Source organism: Coregonus lavaretus, assembly GCF_964263955.1.
Source record: "Coregonus lavaretus genome assembly, chromosome: 8".
Classification (NCBI taxonomy): domain Eukaryota; kingdom Metazoa; phylum Chordata; class Actinopteri; order Salmoniformes; family Salmonidae; genus Coregonus; species Coregonus lavaretus.
Window position 1 is genome coordinate 46,087,838 of NC_139995.1, and position 18,550 is coordinate 46,106,387.

At 41.2% G+C, this 18,550-nt stretch overlaps 1 protein-coding gene across 2 annotated transcripts in view; it reads right to left on the reverse strand.

Moving 5' to 3' along the window:
* ell2 (elongation factor for RNA polymerase II 2) overlaps positions 1–18,163 on the reverse strand; it is a 37,220-nt gene extending 19,057 nt beyond the window's left edge. For both annotated transcript variants that reach the window (XM_084167458.1, XM_084167459.1), the window contains exons 1-5: positions 17,879–18,163; positions 6,388–6,435; positions 5,366–5,487; positions 4,988–5,151; positions 137–396 (exon numbers count right to left, since the gene is read on the reverse strand). In XM_084167458.1, coding sequence (XP_084023584.1) covers positions 137–396; positions 4,988–5,151; positions 5,366–5,487; positions 6,388–6,435; positions 17,879–18,010 — 726 coding nt within the window. In that variant the 5' untranslated portion in view covers positions 18,011–18,163. The remainder of the gene's footprint in view (positions 1–136; positions 397–4,987; positions 5,152–5,365; positions 5,488–6,387; positions 6,436–17,878) is intronic.
* Positions 18,164–18,550: the final 387 nt, after the last annotated feature.

Consider the following 18,550-nt stretch of genomic DNA (forward strand, 5'->3'; position numbering starts at 1 on the left):
GTTGCAGAGTGCTAGCCTTACTTGTTGCAGAGTGCTAGCCTTACTTGTTGCAGAGTGCTAGCCTTACTTGTTGCAGAGTGCTAGCCTTACTTGTTGCAGAGTGCTAGCCTTACTTGTTGCAGAGTGCTAGCCTTACTTGTTGCAGAGTGCTCCCCAGAGAGCTGCGGTCCTTCTGACTGACCCCATCCCGCTGCAGTCTGGCCAGTAGCTCCAGCTTCTTGTAGGTGCGCAACGCCAGCAGGTGGACCAAGCGGTCGCGGTACGGGCGCTGGGAAACCGGGTTGTTGGCAAGGCACTTGCGGATGGTGTTGGCTGGGTTGATAGGGGTGGAGCGTTTGCGCTCCGCGACTGGTTCAGAGCCTGACGGTGCTGGCTTGCGGATCTGGACTTTCTTACCTGAGGTTAGAGAGGGGCGAAGGAGGTGACGCTGAGAAAATGACACAAAATCTGCCCAAACCCAATCTCCGTTGAGACCATGGAATTATGGAACCTAAGAATTCCACAATCCATTTAGTTGATCATTTGTTTCCCTGATACTTAAATGAAATCAGTTAAATGTTGTATTGCTTACCTCAGAATTGAGTTTACAGCAGAAACGGCACTCCTCGCTAACTAGCATCTTAGTCACTAACTAGCGTCTAACTCGCTAACTAGCGGCTAAATTGCTTGCTGTCAATCCTACAATAAAACGTTTTATTATTAATATGACAACATAATAATATAATAGGGTTATTGGACACTGGCTGAAAGATGAGTACGAAAGCCAGCAGGCACTTGGAACCCTAGAGCAGGGATAATCAACTAGATTCAGCAGCGGGCAGATTTTTTCTTCAGCGGATGGTCTGTCAAATTGAACGCAAGAAGTCCAAACAGATATACACTGAACAAAAATATAAATACAACAATCTCAAAGATTTTACGGAGTTACAGTTCATATAAGGAAAATCTGTCAATTGAAAAATTCATTAGGCCCTAATCTATGGATTTCACATGACTGGGAATACAGATATGCATCTGTTGGTCACAGATACCTTCAAAAAAAAGTAGGGGCGTGGATCCCAAAAACAGTCAGTATCTGGTGTGACCACCATTTGCCTCATGCAGTGCGACATCTCCTTCGCATACAGTTGATCAGGCTGTTGATTTTGGCCTGCTCTTCAATGGCTGTGCAAAGTTGCTGGATATTGGCGGCAATTGGAACACGCTGTCACACAGGTCGATCCAGAGAATCCCAAACATGCTCAATGGGTGACACGTCTGGTGAGTATGCAGGCCATGGAAGAACTGGGACATTTTCAGCTTCCAGGAATTGTGTACAGATCCTTGCGACATAGGGCCGTGCATTATCATGCTAAAACATGAGGTGATGGCGGCGGATGAATGGTACGACAATGGGCCTCAGGATCTCGTCATGGTAATCAAATTGCAATCGATAAAATGCAATTGTGTTCGTTCTGCCAAATTCTCTAAAACAACATTGGAAGAGTTAGGTAATTCTCTGGCAACAGCTCTTACATTTGTATAAGATCATGTGTCTCCCTATTATGATGGGAATACTTGTGAACAGATTTCCAAAATTAAAAATCACTTGGAGATGATTTCCTGGTGTTTTTACAGTCTTATGTCAAACAATGAAAAAATATTTGTTTTAATGCTCCGAGTTGTTGTTGGGCCAAATAAAAACCACCTACGGGCCAAATTCTGCCCGGGGACCGCCCGTTGGGGGACCCTGCCCTTAAGAGTCAAAGTTGTTACACAACTATTTTGTGTTCGGAACTGTATGTGGACTGAATTTGAACTGATTGTATGCTACTAGTACAAGATGTATCATAGATGCCTGATTTGGAGAGACTGAGTTCCCAATGTAAAAGTCTATGTAATTAAGAGGATCCAGAGAATCTGGCCCCCAGCTCATAAGTCATCTGATTAGTCAGGATGCCTTGACATCTCTCCATACTGCTCTCCAGCGATTATGACATTTTAAAGCTCTCTACAAGATTAAGGTCAGAGAGAAACTTGTACCCTCGTCTGGGCAAATGCTGATAGACTGCGAGAGATCTCTAAGCGCACAAACCACACATACATTTTTGCTGTCTCACGGCCTGGTGAGAGACTGAGGTAGGTGAGTTGCTTGCGTCAGCTGCTAATGAGCTTTGCCTTCAGCGCTGGCCAGCCTAGTGACTTTATATGCCAGACTTACAGTGGGAGATAAAGCACAGCCATGCTACACAACACAGCAGGTCTGTTGGTTTGCTATCAGAATGATCGTTTCTGCCATGACATGCATCATATCAAATGTTATTGGTCTCATACATATATTTAGCAGATGTAATTGCAGGTGTAGCGAAATGCTTGTGTTCCTAGCTCCAACAGTGCAATAGTATCTAACAATTCACAACAATGTGACCAATAGAATTTGATTTGATGCATGTCATGGCAGAAACTGTCATTCTGATAGCAAACCAACTGAGCTAGCTGTGTTGTGTAGCAGTGCATGTGTGTTTATGCATTCACTTTAGCGTACTAAACTCTGAATGGCATCAAGTAAATGGTCTCCCATTTAAGGTCCCAGACCGACATACCTAACTGACATAGCCTAAACAAACTACATAAATGAAGGTTAGGGCTCATTTTGCACATGTTAATCGGAGCGCTTCTACTGAGCCAGCTGTAACATGCCCAAACTCCACTCCTTTCCTCTGCTCCCCTCTCAGTTTCCATCTGGGCCACAATATGCAAATGAATCCCCACGGCAGAAACTAGACCGAAAGAGGGTTGGTTTACCTGACTTTACAAGTTTGTGAGTGGGTGAGAGTTCTGAGACAAGAGTAGCAAAGCAGATTTCATGGATTCCTGCATTTAAAGATGCACTATGCAGAAATCGCTCCGCCATTTCCTGGCTAAAATTCTAATAGTTCGCCTAATTTCAGTTTGTGAAAAAACAAGCAAGTATAGTGTAGAGAATCATTGTACCATCTAAACTGCTGTGAAATACATTTTCCATAAGCTAAAATATTGTACTTTCAGCTGTTTGAAGCTGGTGTACAAAACCGAAAGTAAAAGATGCAAAAACTAAACTTGAGAATGGGAAGCATAGAAATAGCGCACTTAGAACAGATCTACCACTTCTTAGACTTGCTTTCAATGAGAATGACAGATTTATAACACACATTTCAATGTGAATTTGGTCAAGTCACCCAAAAAGTTACATATTGCCACATTAACTATAGTTCCAGAGCAGCCCTAGGGGTAAAAAAAAACCTCCCAGCAAAGATACAAATCTGCTTACTGTTGAGAAAACATGCAACCCCAATGAATTCCATGTTAAATAGACAACAACACCAATTCATGTAGAGAATTGGAACTCTATTTCTATGGGAAACCATGGACCTGAACATCTCCCCCGCCACGATCGTTACTATACGATCGTCTAAACTGTGAAGCCTGTTTAGACAAACTTGTAGACGCTGTGTTTTGCGCAATGAGAATTACACCAAAATTGAAAGCAATTGTCTGAGGATGGTGCTGGACCGTCTGGCATAATGAAAAGGGGACAGTTATGAAAAATCTTTAAATAAAAGTTTCAAATCCAGGCATGTCAGATGATTGCGCAAAACACATGGCACTAAAATTGTAATCACATACAAAGAAGCCTATGGGGAACACAGCCTTTTAGAGTAACATAACTGGTGGCAAACGGGCCATTTGGGTGACATCAATTCTCTGATGTTGCATGGCGCCGGAAGAGAAACTCTTTGCCAGTGAAACTCAGTTTATGGCTCTCTGCTGTGAGAGAACTCAGTCCACTCCCAGGTCAGTGGAGGTAGATTTGGCATGGCCAGTTACATCAACACAGCTGTTACGCTGCACATTCTCTCAATCTCCTTTTCCCTCGTATCTCCACCGGCAAGACGGGACGGGAGAGCGGTGGGCCAAATTAGATTACCCCAAGATTTACTTTCACTTTTCCACTTGGCCGAACTTAATCCAGTCGCAGTGTATTAGAAATAGAAAGGCAAGACAATTGGTTTAGAGGTGTTGTTGTGGGTGGGTGTGTTGGGAGAGAGTTGGGCTGTAGACCAGTGTTGTCTTTAAATAAGAACTATTTGGAGAGTGCGACTAACCCAGATATGGCTGTGGTGGCAGACAGTATCAAGTCATAAGTGAGTGTTTCCCCTATATTCATTTAGCAGTGGTGGCCCACCGCTGCTGAACTGTTCCCACCGCTGCAAAAAAAATATGATGTAATGAGATAGATGTAATTATATATAATTACATCTGCCGAGACGCACTTTTAAATGGATAGTCGTTCAATGACAGGAAGTCTATGGGAACAGCTAGCATGTCATTGCGCTAACGCTAGCTTTCAAAATGAGTCCTTTTTGGCTAGCCACAGCAGTCAACTAGCTAGCTAGGTAGCTGATTAGCTTTATAGCACATTCACTAATTTGTTTGTAACAATTAACAAGCTAGTTAACTACCACATGTTCTTGTCAAACTGTCAGAGTAGCTAGCAAGCAACAATATATGCCAAGTAAGCTAAACACCACATAAATCTGATTTATATGCGTTCAGACAAGTCGCATGGCCAGGAATCAGATTTGTATCCGATTTCAAACCACCTACGAATGTGGTTTGAAATGTGTCTTGAAATATCTGATTCCATGAGCTTTTTGGCTGTTCAGACTGCAGGAAAAATAACACATTTGAATCAGATATGCAAAAAAATTGGAGTCACTTCAAACTGCCAATGTGAACAAGACTTAATAGACTGGACCCAAGGACCCAAAGGGTTTAGTCAGGCGCAAACAATGGCAACATGGGCTTAAAGTTCCATTGATTTTGACCAAGCTAGTTCTTAAGAGAATCCGTGGTTAACAAAGGCTGGAGGATAGGAAAAAATAAGCAATTTTGTAGTAGTGGGACCTGGCCTGTGAAGAGACTACTGTTGGGGAGGGGGGGGGGTAGGTAAGTGCATGGAACTTGCCTCTGAACTGGCCTCCAGGCTTGAGGACTTTGGTCCCCTGTTTGCGGCTGTCCTCCTCTGTCTGCGCCATGCGCTCCCGAGTCACCTGGTAGGAGTCGTTGGTGGCACACACCGTGACTTTGTCCTGAACCATCCCCAAGGATGCAAGGTGGGGGATCCCCGAACTGGAGAGGACAGGGAGGGGGGTAGTGGGATGGGAAGAGGAGATTTCAGTCATACAGCACAGGGTTTCTCAACGTGGACCCATTTCAATTCAACTAATTACTCATTAACAAGGTTCAATGACATCAAATTCTGACACCAGAGTGACAATTATTCCAGTTAACTACCCAGTTTACAACTATTTACATGCTCGGTTTCGTTCCAGAGGGCGCTTACCTGGACACATATTGTTGGATGCACTCAAAGCTTCCCTGAGGGTTGTCCTTGCCCACGTTGGACAGGTAGAAGTCAAAGTTCTGAGATCCATCTGGAGAATCAGTCCTTGGGATCTTAATACGCTGTGAGGTTCACATCAAAAGGAGATCAATCAACGAATTAATAAAAAAAATTACAATTCATCAACCACAGAAAACAAGGAGTGTCTCTCTCTTCCTTGTATGCATGAAACTGCCAGGAGTGAGGTATTGCCCTGAGGTACTCGATCATTCTGAAGGGAAATGGGATTTCATTTTCCTCTACTGCTATAGCGCCTGGGTGGCGGGGGAGCAGAGATTCTACTCATATTTGAATGTGACAGAGTCAGTCATGCCAAATTGCGAACCATCTGTAAAAACACTTCTCAACTAGGTCTAATTTCTCATTAACCCTTTAAAAATCCAATCAAATGTATTGGTCACATACACATGGTTAGCAGATGTTATTGTGAGTGTAGCAAAATGCTTGTGATGTTCAGTGTGCTGCATCTGTCAATATAGACTGATCTGAGACGAATGGGAATGTGAGCTTGCATGACACAAGCAGATCTTAGAGGTCTGAGTTGCTAGGGGTTTGTGTGTCTGTTCCCTCTGCTCTGGGCCCAGCTGCAGACTGCCAGAGAAGTATTTATAGATATTGAGACATTGGAGAGTTCAACTATTCATAGTGCACAGCTCAGGTAGTCATGGGTTAACCAGGTGCTTTCACAGATGGGTGGCAAGAGTTAGGCCACAAGCCTCCAAATACAACTCGTAGCGAAACAAATGTGCATTTCACTGAAACCAACACAAATCATTGGGTCTACAACAACTGGGGTAGGAATTGTATTTAATGTGTATACCACCAGCGCTCAAATGATAGGTTGCTTAAGTCTTCAACAATGGTTGCATTACAATATTCAGTTCACCACCCACTGGGTTGACCCATAACTAGTACTGTAGCTCTCAAGTCAAAATGAAGAATTGAGGTGTGAACATACTTACCCCTTGGAGTCCCTTGAATTGCATTGTTGGCCGCGAGGAAGTTACATTCTGAAAAAGAGAGGAAGGGATTAGACTCTACAATCACATTTTCAACGTAAGCATTGATTGTAAGTTGTTCCATCATAAAAATAATTTTAATGTCACTCAGTTACAACTGGACTATCACAGACGTGGTTGAGAAAAAAACAACCAGAGCTGTTTCTCATTAAGTGACAAAAGTAGGCTATTCTGTCAACCAGTCACAGCTAATATGCTACTGGTAAGCATATATTGTCTTTCATCTGGCATATCACCTAGCTAAGAAGCTAGTTAGCAAAAGCATGTTTATAGTTTCATGAATTTGCAACGAGCAAAAAGTGCAGTAAGAGTAGGAATTTGAAACTCCCTCTTACGCTGAAAGCGGTGTACATCATAGGCAACTCAGACAAAATGGTCACATATTTTACATTTTAGTCATTTAGCAGACGCTCTTATCCAGAGCGACTTAGTTAGTGAGTGCATACATTTTTCATACTGCCCCCCCGTGGGAATCGAACCCACAACCCTGGCGTTGCAAGCACCATGCTCTACCAACTGAGCTACAGGAGGGCATTACCTCAGATTTAGCGAGTTCAACTTAGTGCCTTCGGAAAGTATTCAGACTCCTTGACTTTTTCCACTTTGTTAGGTTACAGCCTTATTCTAAAATTGATTACATTGTTTTTCCTCATCAATCTACACACAATACCCCATAATGACAAAGCAAAAACCGGATTTTAGAAAATGTGGGATTTTTTAAAAGAAAATTACCTGGAAATATAACATTTACATAAGTATTCAGACCCTTTACTCAGTCCTTTGTTGAAGCACCTTTAGCAGCGATTACAGCCTCAAGTCTTCTTGGGTATGACGCTACAAGCTTGGCACACCTGTATTTGGGGAGTTTCTCCCATTCTTCTCTGCAGATCCTCTCACGCTCTGTCAGGTTGGATGGGGAGCGTTGCGGCACAGCTATTTTCAGGTTTCTCCAGAGATGTTCGATCGGGTTCAAGTCCGGGCTCTGGCTGGGCCCCTCAAGCACATTCAGAGACTTGTCCCGAAGCCACTCCTGCGTTGTCTTGGCTGTGTGCTTAGGGTTGTTGTCCTGTTGGAAGGTGAAACTTCACCCCAGTCGGAGGTCCTGAGCGCTCTGGAGCAGATTTTCATCAAGGATCTCTGTACTTTGCTCCGTTCATCTTTCCCTCGATCCTGACTCGTCTCCCTGTCCCTGCCGCTGAAAAACATCCCCACAGCATGATGCTGCCACCACCATGCTTCACCGTAGGGATGGTGCCAGGTTTCCTCCAGAAGTGACGCTTGGCATTCAGGCCAAATAATTCAATCTTGGTTTCATCAGACCAGAGAATCTTGTTTCTCATGGTCTGAGAGTCCTTTAGGTGACTTTTGGCAAACTCCAAGCGGGCTGTCATGTACCTTTTACTGAGGAGTTGCTTCCGTCTGGCCACTCTACCATAAAGGCCTGATTGGTGAAGTGCTTCAGAGATGGTTGTCCTTCTGGAAGGTTCTCCCATCTCCACAGAGGAACTCTGGAGCTCTGTCAGAGTGACCATTGGGATCTTGGTCACCTCACCGACCAAGGTCCTTCTCCCCCGATTGATCAGTTTGGCCGGGCAGCCAGCTCTAGGAAGAGTCTTGGTGGTTCCAAACTTCTTCCATTTAGGAATGATGAATGCCACTGTGTTCTTGGGGACCTTCAATGCTGCATAAATGTTTTGGTACCCTTCCCCAGATCTGTGCCTCGACACAATCCTGTCTCGGAACTCTACGGACAATTCCTTCGACCTCATGGCTTGGTTTTTGCTCAGACATGCACTGTCAATTGTAGGACATTATATAGACAGGTGTGTGCTCCTTTCCAAATCATGTCCAATCAATTGAATGTAACACAGGTGGAGTCCAATCAAGTTGTAGAAATATCTCAAGGATGATCAATAGAAACAGGATGCACCTGAGCTCAATTTCTAGTCTCATAGCAAAGGGTCTGAATACTTATGTAAATAAGATATTTCCGGGTTTTTTATACACTTGCAAACATTTCTATAAACCTGTTTTTGTGTAGATTGCTGGGGATTTATTTTTTATTTAATCCATTTTAGAATAAGACTAACATAACAAAATGTGGAAAAAGTCAAGGGGTCTGAATACTTTCCGAAGGCACTTTATGCCTGATTATGATAAAGGAAATCACATGTAGTCAGATTACAACAGCAGGTTGCGTATAAATGGTAGCTACATGAGTAAACATTGGCACTGCAGAATATGTTATTTCCTGGCTGTTTTGAAACTTCCTTTCAGCAACTTCCCCTTTACAGTGTACACTAAAATTGATAAGTAATAGTAAGTAAACTTGCTAGTGTTGTCACAATACCAGAATTTTTACTTCGACACAGATACCAGGTTTACCATTACGATACTCGATACCAAGGCAAAACAAGAAAGGCGTATTAGTTACAGAATGGCACTTGATCCAGGGAGATCTTTTGAGTTCAATATGATTCATTTTGAAATGTTTTATGTTAATTTCAGAGACAGCCATGTATGTATTAATGAATCAATTATACAATCTCGGGAGGTTATTTGAATATTCGAACGGATGTTAGTATTCGAATACTTGTGCGGGTTCAAAAAATTGACAGACCTATTTTAACACTGAAAATGATTTTGCTAAATTACATTAAAATAATTGTTACATACAAGGATATACCATGACATTTCAAAAGAAGAAGGTTATGACGCCCCATAAAAAACAGTAGCCTTCATCTATCACTCCAGTGTTAATACTAAATTGTAATTATTTTGCACTATGGCCTATTTATTGCCTAACCTCCATAACTTACTACATTTGCACACACTGTATATAGATTTTCTATTGTGTTATTGACTGTGCGTTTTGTTTTATCCATATGTAATTCTGTGTTGTTGTTTTTAAATCGCACTGCTTTGCTTTATCTTGGCCAGGTCGCAGTTGTAAATGAGAACTTGTTCTCAATTGGCTTACCTGGTTAAATAAAGGTGAAGTTCATGTGGGTAGCTTGTTTATGTTGGCCAATTAAAGTGGCAAAGAGAATCAATGCAATGCAAGATGGAATAAAATTACGGAATTAAAAAGTTAGCGAAATGATAAAGGAGTAGGCTACAACAGGTAGGCTGTTTTATTTGTATGGGGTTGGGGAGAAAGCGCATCATGTGGCCTCAGGAATTAGCCTAGCTAGCTATAGCTGGTTAGCTTCGCAAGCTTCTTTAGGCTACTCCAGTCAAGACAGGCACTGTTTTATGGGATGATAAATAACATTGTGGCTGCTACAAGTTAGCTAGTCTTGGCTGTAGCAGAGTTGCCTTGGGTACAGCGTCTCTCTCACTCCTGCTCGCTCGCTCCAATCTCACCAGCCGCAGCAATAGAGCACCAGCCTTTCGCGCAGCAGTGCTCAGGTGAAATATTTTTTACATTTTTTTTATTTCATCTTTATTTAACCAGGTAAGCCAGTTGAGAACAAGTTCTCATTTGCGACCTGGCCAAGATAAAGCAAAGCAGTGCGATAAAAACAACACAGAGTTACATATGGGGTAAACAAAACATAACGTCAAAAATACAAACAGAAAATATATATACAGTGTGTGCGAATGTAGTAAGTTATTTAGTTAAGGCAATAAATAGGCCATAGTGCAAAATAGTTACAATTTCGTATTAACACTGGAATGATAGATGTGCAAAAGATGATGTGCAAATAGAGATACTGGGGTGCAAATTAGCAAAATAAATAACAATATGGGGATGAGGTAGTTGGATGGGCTAATTACAGATGGGCTGTGTACAGGTGCAGTGATCGGTAAGCTGCTCTGACAACTGACGCCTAAAGTTAGTGAGGGAGATAAGCGTCTCCAGCTTCAGAGATTTTTGCAGTTCGTTCCAGTCATTGGCAGCAGAGAACTGGAAGGAATGGCGGCCAAAGGAGGTGTTGGCTTTGGGGATGACCAGTGAGATAGAACTGCTGGAGCGCAGACTACGGGTGGGTGTTGCTATGGTGACCAGTGAGCTAAGGTAAGACGGATATCCGAAAGACATTCATGATACTATTCGAATAGTGAAATAATTTCAAACCCCCATCCCTAATACAATCAATTTGACTTTATCTTTACCGAACTACATAACAACCTAATGTAAACCTCTATTGATAAACTAGATAAATGAAGATGTAGCCTAGGCCTATTCACAATACAGGTGAATGCATATTCAGTGAGTGTGTTCATGCATTGAGTTATTGAGCTTGTTTTGGCTGTTTTTAAAAATGGGGCTACAGATTAAAAACTATTGTTTCCTTTCGGGACTTATTTTAATTGTACTGATCATCAACATTTGCATAGAAGAAGCAATCTCATCTTTTATAAAAAGTGTATGCGGTCTCTTTTAAACCTAATGATGTCATTCACACACAGTGAGAGACAGGAGAGACATGACTGAGGCGCGGGAGGCAAGTGAATAGATAACGTTTTTGGCAATGATTGTATGGTTTATGGTGACAATCAGCTTTGAGACTAGGGTAGTGAATTGATGTTAGCTTCATCTGTACGTTAGCCTACAAAGCTGGAAGCTACCGGTATCTTCTTGCATTGTAAAGCGTTCTAGCCTGTAATAATGTACATTGTTTTGTGAAAAGTAATTAACAGTTGCAACATTTCTAAATGCTGTGTTGCATTATTCAAGTGTGTTAAGTTCTGTACAGCATGAGTGGGGAGCTAAGATGAGGACAGGCTAGAGCTAGCAAAGAGTAAGTGGAGCAGGTAGGGCTGGCACAATTACATATAACCGTGTAACCGCCGGTTATGGATACAGACCCGTTAAAAATATATATATATTTTTATGAACAGCTGACTGAAGACGGGACGGCTGGGGCATTCGTGCAGTTGAGTCCATTTCCGGCGGTAACATGGACTCTTAACAACGTGATGAAACTTTGTTGCTTCTTGCTGAAACAAGCAAGGTGTTGTAGCAAACGAGTCTTCTGTTGCCACACTAGGCAACGCCCCCCACAATGCAGCAGCACACATAGAAATAGAATGAATAATACGGACTTGGAACCTCTAACCCTGGCAATTTGACTGGTAAACTCATGGGTACACTCGCAATGGCTGCCTTGTATTGTGATGCAATAATTTCCATGATAATGTAGAATGTTCTTTCAAATGATGTTAACGGATGTTGCTCATGCAATGAATGTATTTTGTGTAATGTGCTGTGATTTGTTGATTCAACTGACATATTGATGGGTACACTTCCTACTTTTACTTCCTGCTTTGCTCCTATGGCTACACTCGCAATGGCCGCCAGTCATTGACTTGAATGGGGACGCCCGTTCTATTCATTCTATTTCTTTAGCAGCACATGCAGTCAGGAGAGGAGGAAAGGATCAAATGTGCATCTAAAAAATAAAGAAAAACTATTTTTTGCTAGTCGAGCAGTTATTACAGAAACCGCGGTCATTTGGCTGGCCATTTTCCATCATTCAAAACTCCATGAACATCCCAGCCCTAGGAGCAGGCACAGAACACTCTATAAGTCTCTATAACACTCTCTCACTATAAGGGGAAATCGGCTGCACTGATAGACTTGATCCTCTCTCAAATCAGCAGACAACGCAAAACACATTTGATAGAAGTACCGAAAGTAATACAAATTATAGTACCAAACCGTTTGTCATGTTCTAGTATCTTAAAAAGTACAGAAGTTTCGGTATACCGTGCAACACAAAAAAAATGCACAGTGGTAGGCCATATTGAAATTTTGTTTGTTTCCTGGGCAGGGCTTAGAGGCCTCAAAGCATTTTCTGAGCTCCAACATCAAATCTCAAAAATGAATTTCCCATTGACACATAATGGAAAACTCAAGAGTTAGAAAATATACTAGAACGAGGAGCTACGCTAACACATCTGCCCCCAGAACTTAATCGAGCATCTGACACAATTACACAAGACTTTAGTTCTGGGTTTCCGAGATTATGCGTTACCATACTCCCAAATCTTCTCAATCACTCAGGCATTTAGGAACCAACGTGAGGAAACCTGTAAATTGAGATTCCCTAAGGCCTAATGTTTTTAATTAGTATCACAATTTTCTTATTGATATCAGTCCTTAAACAATAAGTGAGTGATAGGTTACACTAAAAAAATATGTATTCAACTTCACCAAACCAACTAGCTACAATCTATTGGCCCATGATGAGCAAAGTTCAATGGAGATGTGGAGTAGCCTAAATGATGTTCTCTCGCATTTGGCCTGAATGCTGAATTCGGCACAGTTTCCTCTACAGACGTTTGTAGAACCAGCCACAGCATTTCACCCATCCCCCAACACACACTCGCAGACCATCCAGTCCACGCACACTCCTGATCACATTTCATGCCACCACACAGAGCCAGGGCTAGCCAGCTTTCCCACTCCAGCGGATAGTTCAGCCTGCACACAAATCAGAGAGAGAGAAAGAAACGAAAAGCAGGCAGTTTTGGCTGCTCAGTCAGCAAGAGATGGTAGGCTGGTCATTGCAGCATACAGGTAATAAGGTTGTTGGGTCATCAGAATGTAGGCCTAGGCTAACTACTAGGACTTGGAGTAGAGTTTAGTAGAGATGTTTCATTATCCCCATTACTGCTATTTGCTTTGCAGCATGGTCAGAACCCATACAGATATAAGAATAGGCAACACAAACACGTAAGTATCTGCTCACCTTATCATTTCCTTTTGTGTCCTGTACCAGTCATATACAGTGACGCTATCCCCTTCACTTTCCAACTTCGATTGGCTTGTTGTCAGCTTGTTCTAAGCTCCTATTGGCCAAGGCAGTGTTCCTTCCCATATCACCTCCTGACACCCTTTCCAACACCAGAGGCAATCTGCATTTAGCAGGCAAAACAGTGACCCGAGGGCAATTTCACCTCTGACCATTGACCACTTTCAAACATAGGCTACTTAACTGGACAAGGTCTTAACTTCTTGATTCAACAAACTTTCTAAGTCCTAACTGTGCCTGAATTAAATCCTTTAGGCCCAGCTTCTCAATTTCAAACCAAATAATTTTGATTGGGATTTTTAAAAATGATTTTACTGGGCCCTGGCCTGAACATTCTGAGAATATGCTACAGAGTCTGACTAGCTTGTTGCTGGAATTATGTAAGTGTTGACAGTCCATTGAACTTCCCAGGGCTCCTGGCCTCCGTTGATCACAGGCCCATTTAGTGCATCTCTATTGAGGTGCTTCCAGATAATACAGGTTGTACGGCCATGGGATTAACACGTTAGATTTACTTTGTCCCTACAGGTTGGTTCGGTAACAGCGCCCGTAAGGGCCCACAATCACCAGAGGCTGACGTGATAGGAATCTGCGAAACTGTGACAACTATTTATTTTTCCTGAGTCATGATTCTGTGTTTGCCACTGAGAAAAGCATGGTATGCAAAGGCGTGGAATGAGACCAAATCCACATCACATACCAACACTACTGTCCATCAGGACAGAGGAAATAATGGTAGCCTCAATGTGCTAAACAATGTTAATATTTTTTGCTGTTAGCCCTTTTCTGTGAATATCTTGTAGGTCTAACGTGTGAATCTGTAATGTTTTTTTTTTTTTTTACAATAAAATAGCCTTTCAGTTATATTAGATTAAACAGTGTGCAAATTAAACCGCTCTCCCGTCCAGGATCTCCTTGAAAAGCACTAGTTTAAAAGTGATCATGCGGTCCTGAACTTTTACTGTAGCTTTAAGAGAGAACAGCACCAGATTAGAAGTAAAAGGAGTGAAAACACCAGTACTCAAGTCGTGCACAGCGACTAGTATTTTGAAGAAAACCGCAAATACCCAATCAATGTTCAATAGGCCTATCACTTCATAACAAATCGCAGTCAACCTGCAACACAGTCAAGTAGCCTAGGCTATATGCTTACTATAAAGATTGGCAAAGTTGGTAATAACATTTCATAATTTAATCATGAACATAACGTACACTGACAAACTCAAGAGTGTAGAGCAACTGGATAGGTCTGTAGCCAAAACAGTATGTTATAATAAGGTGTATTGCTATTCCAAAAATAGTTTGGAATAAAACCAACATTTTGATGCAGATAATAGGAAGTAACAATGGAGTGAATTTGAAATAATTTTTGTATAAAAAGGTGATTTTTGGGTGAGATCATTTCATAAAACGTGCTAACATAGCTAGCTACACATGTAGCCTGAATACCTTAACTATAATGATGTACTGGGTATGAACAGAATACACAGCTGGTTTTGTATTATGATGTACTGGGTATGAACAGAATACACAGCTGGTTTGTATTATGATGTACTGGGTATGAACAGAATACACAGCTGGTTTGTATTATGATGTACTGGGTATAAACAGAATACACAGCTGGTTTTGTATTATGATGTACTGGGTATGAACAGAATACACAGCTGGTTTTGTATTATGATGTACTGGGTATGAACAGAATACAAAGCTGGTTTGTATTATGATGTACTGGGTATGAACAGAATACACAGCTGATTTGTATTATGATGTACTGGGTATGAACAGAATACACAGCTGGTTTGTATTATGATGTACTGGGTATAAACAGAATACACAGCTGGTTTTGTATTATGATGTACTGGGTATGAACAGAATACACAGCTGGTTTGTATAAATTCTCTGCACTAGGACTAGTGGATGTTGTTGGCCCAATCCCAAATGGACCCCTAGACCCTCTGCACTTGTGGGGATCTGAGAAGATTTGACAGGTGCAATCAATCTGGTAATAGCTCCATTTGCCCTCTGATAGGCTAGGTGGAAGTTTCACCATATTGCTTCTACCAGTCAGGTCCTCTCAGATCTCCACAAGTGTATAGGACGTGTCTAGTGTCCATCTGGGATTGGGCCCTGTTGTTTCTCAATGACGCTTCCTCCCACAGTACATGAATAGGGAGACGGTGGTGGAGAGGACTTTGAGACAGTCTGTCTGTAGATTCCTTCCGCTATCTTTAATGCGGAAAATTAATTTCACACACAGCACACCAGACCTGGGTTCAAATACTATTTGAAATCTTTCAAACACTTTTATTGGTTTGCTTTAGGCCTGCCTGGACTGCCAGATGGGAGGGGTTTGGAGTGTGGGACAATTCTTCTGGTTAAATTGCAACAGGCAAGCTCCGTCAAGCCCAGTTAAAGTATTTGAAATTATTTCAAATAGTAGGTCTGCAACACGCACACACACAGAGTATATCAATGAACATGTCACACAATAACATTGAAATGAAATCTACTCTGCTCATTCATCTGAGAGAAACTTAGTGATGATGCTAATAGTGTTATTCTTTATTTTTAACAATGTTACTACAAAGCTATGTAAGTAAAACATGAACATTTCTATACGAATAAACATAGTTGTTTAAATGTTTGTTTTGTAAATCATGTTAATCTACTGTCTTCAGATATACAAATATACATTTTTATCAAAACATTCAAAAGCCTTATTCGTTGGTGGGGGTATTTGATATTTTTGATAGAAATTCTAAAAGTCAAAATAACTACTTTGAGATTCATATTGATATTCAAAACAAAGACAAAATCTCTCCTTTTAAATATCTACCTTGTCCTTGACGTACATATTGACCCAGTAGCTTAGAAGGACGTTTAGCCTAAGAAACAGATAGCACACAGACACCCAAAGTATGCACGAATGCATGCACACACACCACACACACATATATATATTGGCACAGACACACTAATGTAGTGGACTCTGATGACCCGTGTAGCTCAGTTGGTAATTACAACGCCAGGGTTGTGGGTTCGTTTCCCACGGGGGGGGCACTATGAAAAATGTATGCACTCACTAACTGTAAGTCGCTCTGGATAAGAGTGTCTGCTAAATGACTAAAATGTAAATGTATATTTAAAAAAAAAAAAAAAATGGTAGACATGGTGGTGTGTGAATATGTAAACTATACATTTAGAAATGTTGAAAACAGGTTTGACCTCCTACTAATGGTAGCAGCTGGTGACAGTGGCTAGCTAAGTAAACTAATATCAACTGTTGACAACAGTACCCCTGACTACTTTCAAGGTAAAAGGAACATCACACTTAAATTACAAAATAAGTTAGCTACTGTCACTTAAATGTATCTACTAAAACTGTGTTAGTATAGCTAGCTAGCTTGCCAGCAAGTTAGCATTACCTAGCAAGCTAGCTGTTCTTAATTTGTTTTTGCATCTTTTACTTCAACAATATTTTCTGTTATGGAAAATATATTTCACAGCAGTTTAGATGGTACAATTATTCTCTACACAATGACAGCTTCTTTTGTCACAAACTGACATTAGGCAAACTATTGTAATTTTAGCAACCAGGAAATGGCGGCGCGATTTCCGCATATTGCACCTTTAAGGTCCAAGGACCTTTTATGTTATTTACAGGTAGACAAAACAGCCAAAAACTCAATCTAAACGTGAATCGATTATCAATTGCGATTTGGTTCTAGAAACATAAAGGCCTTTACTTTCATATCACATCAAAATAATTTCACAAATTCAAAATACACACTTACTGTACTTTTCAGTGACAACGCGTTTCTGGCCGCCTTCCATTACACACAGGTGTTTAGCGCACGCTAGATAGCTAATTAGCACAGGTGGTCCCTCTTCTTCCGTAAACACGCGCTGTAACATGGAGATTTGGCCGTGTGGGAACACTAACCCTATAATGGTGTGTATTCATTTAACGTTTTGTTTTTTGAAAATCGTTTCTCGCTGATATTAAAGTTACGGTCCTTATCATGCTTCCACAACCGATGCGTGTTAATGTTCAGACCGAGTATCTGGGCTCTTTACAAAACTCCCCCGTACAGAAAACGTAATGGAACGGAGTCACGATCAAGGATTACGATAGTTACCTTAGCTAGTTGGGGGCTAACTAACGTTAGCTAGCTAGCTAAACTCATTTCCTAACATCTCCAAACGCCAAAATACTGAAGCTGGTTTCGGAACATACGGTAAGTTAGCTAAAAGTTAAGTAAAGATGTCACGAAATTGCCATCCAAATAGTCAGTCATCTATTTCGCCTGGCTTGAGTAGAAAAAAGTGGACTTGCTGGGGATAACGTTACTTTTTTGTTGTGGGGGAAATTACATTTGGTTAGCCAGCTAATTTAGCTAACGTTAGCTACATTGCCTAATTTAGCTAACTACAGTACATCGACTACACAAATCCAATTTCAGGCATTTCTCTCAAACTTTTACTTGTAATCCACAAATTGTTAACTCACTTCATGGCATATGCATTCTCGGTTTGACAGTAAGTAACTTAACTAGCTAGGTAACTTGAATAACGTTAGCTCAAGCTGACTGTGCGTGGCAGTTTGTTCACCAGTTTTGATAGCATCGGTAGTCGTATAAGGTAAGCTATAAGACATGTATTCAACTTACCTTAGATGTTTGGTACCTCTCTATCGCTCTGAAAGCTGTCTCTGTCAATTTTACGTGCAATACAGTGACTCGGTCTGTATTCTGTCCGCCACAATTCAGTCCATACCTCCCATCCTCGGAGAGCGCCGCCATCTTTACCAACCCTCCACCATCGTCTCTCTGAGTCAGTCTTATGTCCGAGCATATAGATACTCTACCTAGCACAAATTCAAGGGAGGGACTCCCACAAGGGCTTGTTCTAGTTTTTGAAGTCTGATTGGTCTGACTTTTTCTTTCCTCTCTAATAACCATATGTAATTTCAGCCCTCCTCAGAGACTTCACTCCCTCAGTGTATGAATGTTAGTTTGTCATTGTAGAACTCTTTCTTTGGAGAAGTGAAATGTATGGATCGAATCAGCTGTGGTCTGTCCACTACTACATCATAGAACAATACGGTATCATAATGTCCACTTGGAATTAGTGGAAATGTATGCTGCTGACACTTACAACGTTTTTATCGTTGACATTTATTTACTACTGACAGGTATTACTTTAAATTCTATGATTTTTTCCATTGCTTTTCACTGACACAATACATATTCTCTTACAATAATTTATAGTGAAAACAATTCATTTTCACTGTAGGGTTTCATAAAAGACTAGCCATATTCAACATGATGAGCCCCTCATAG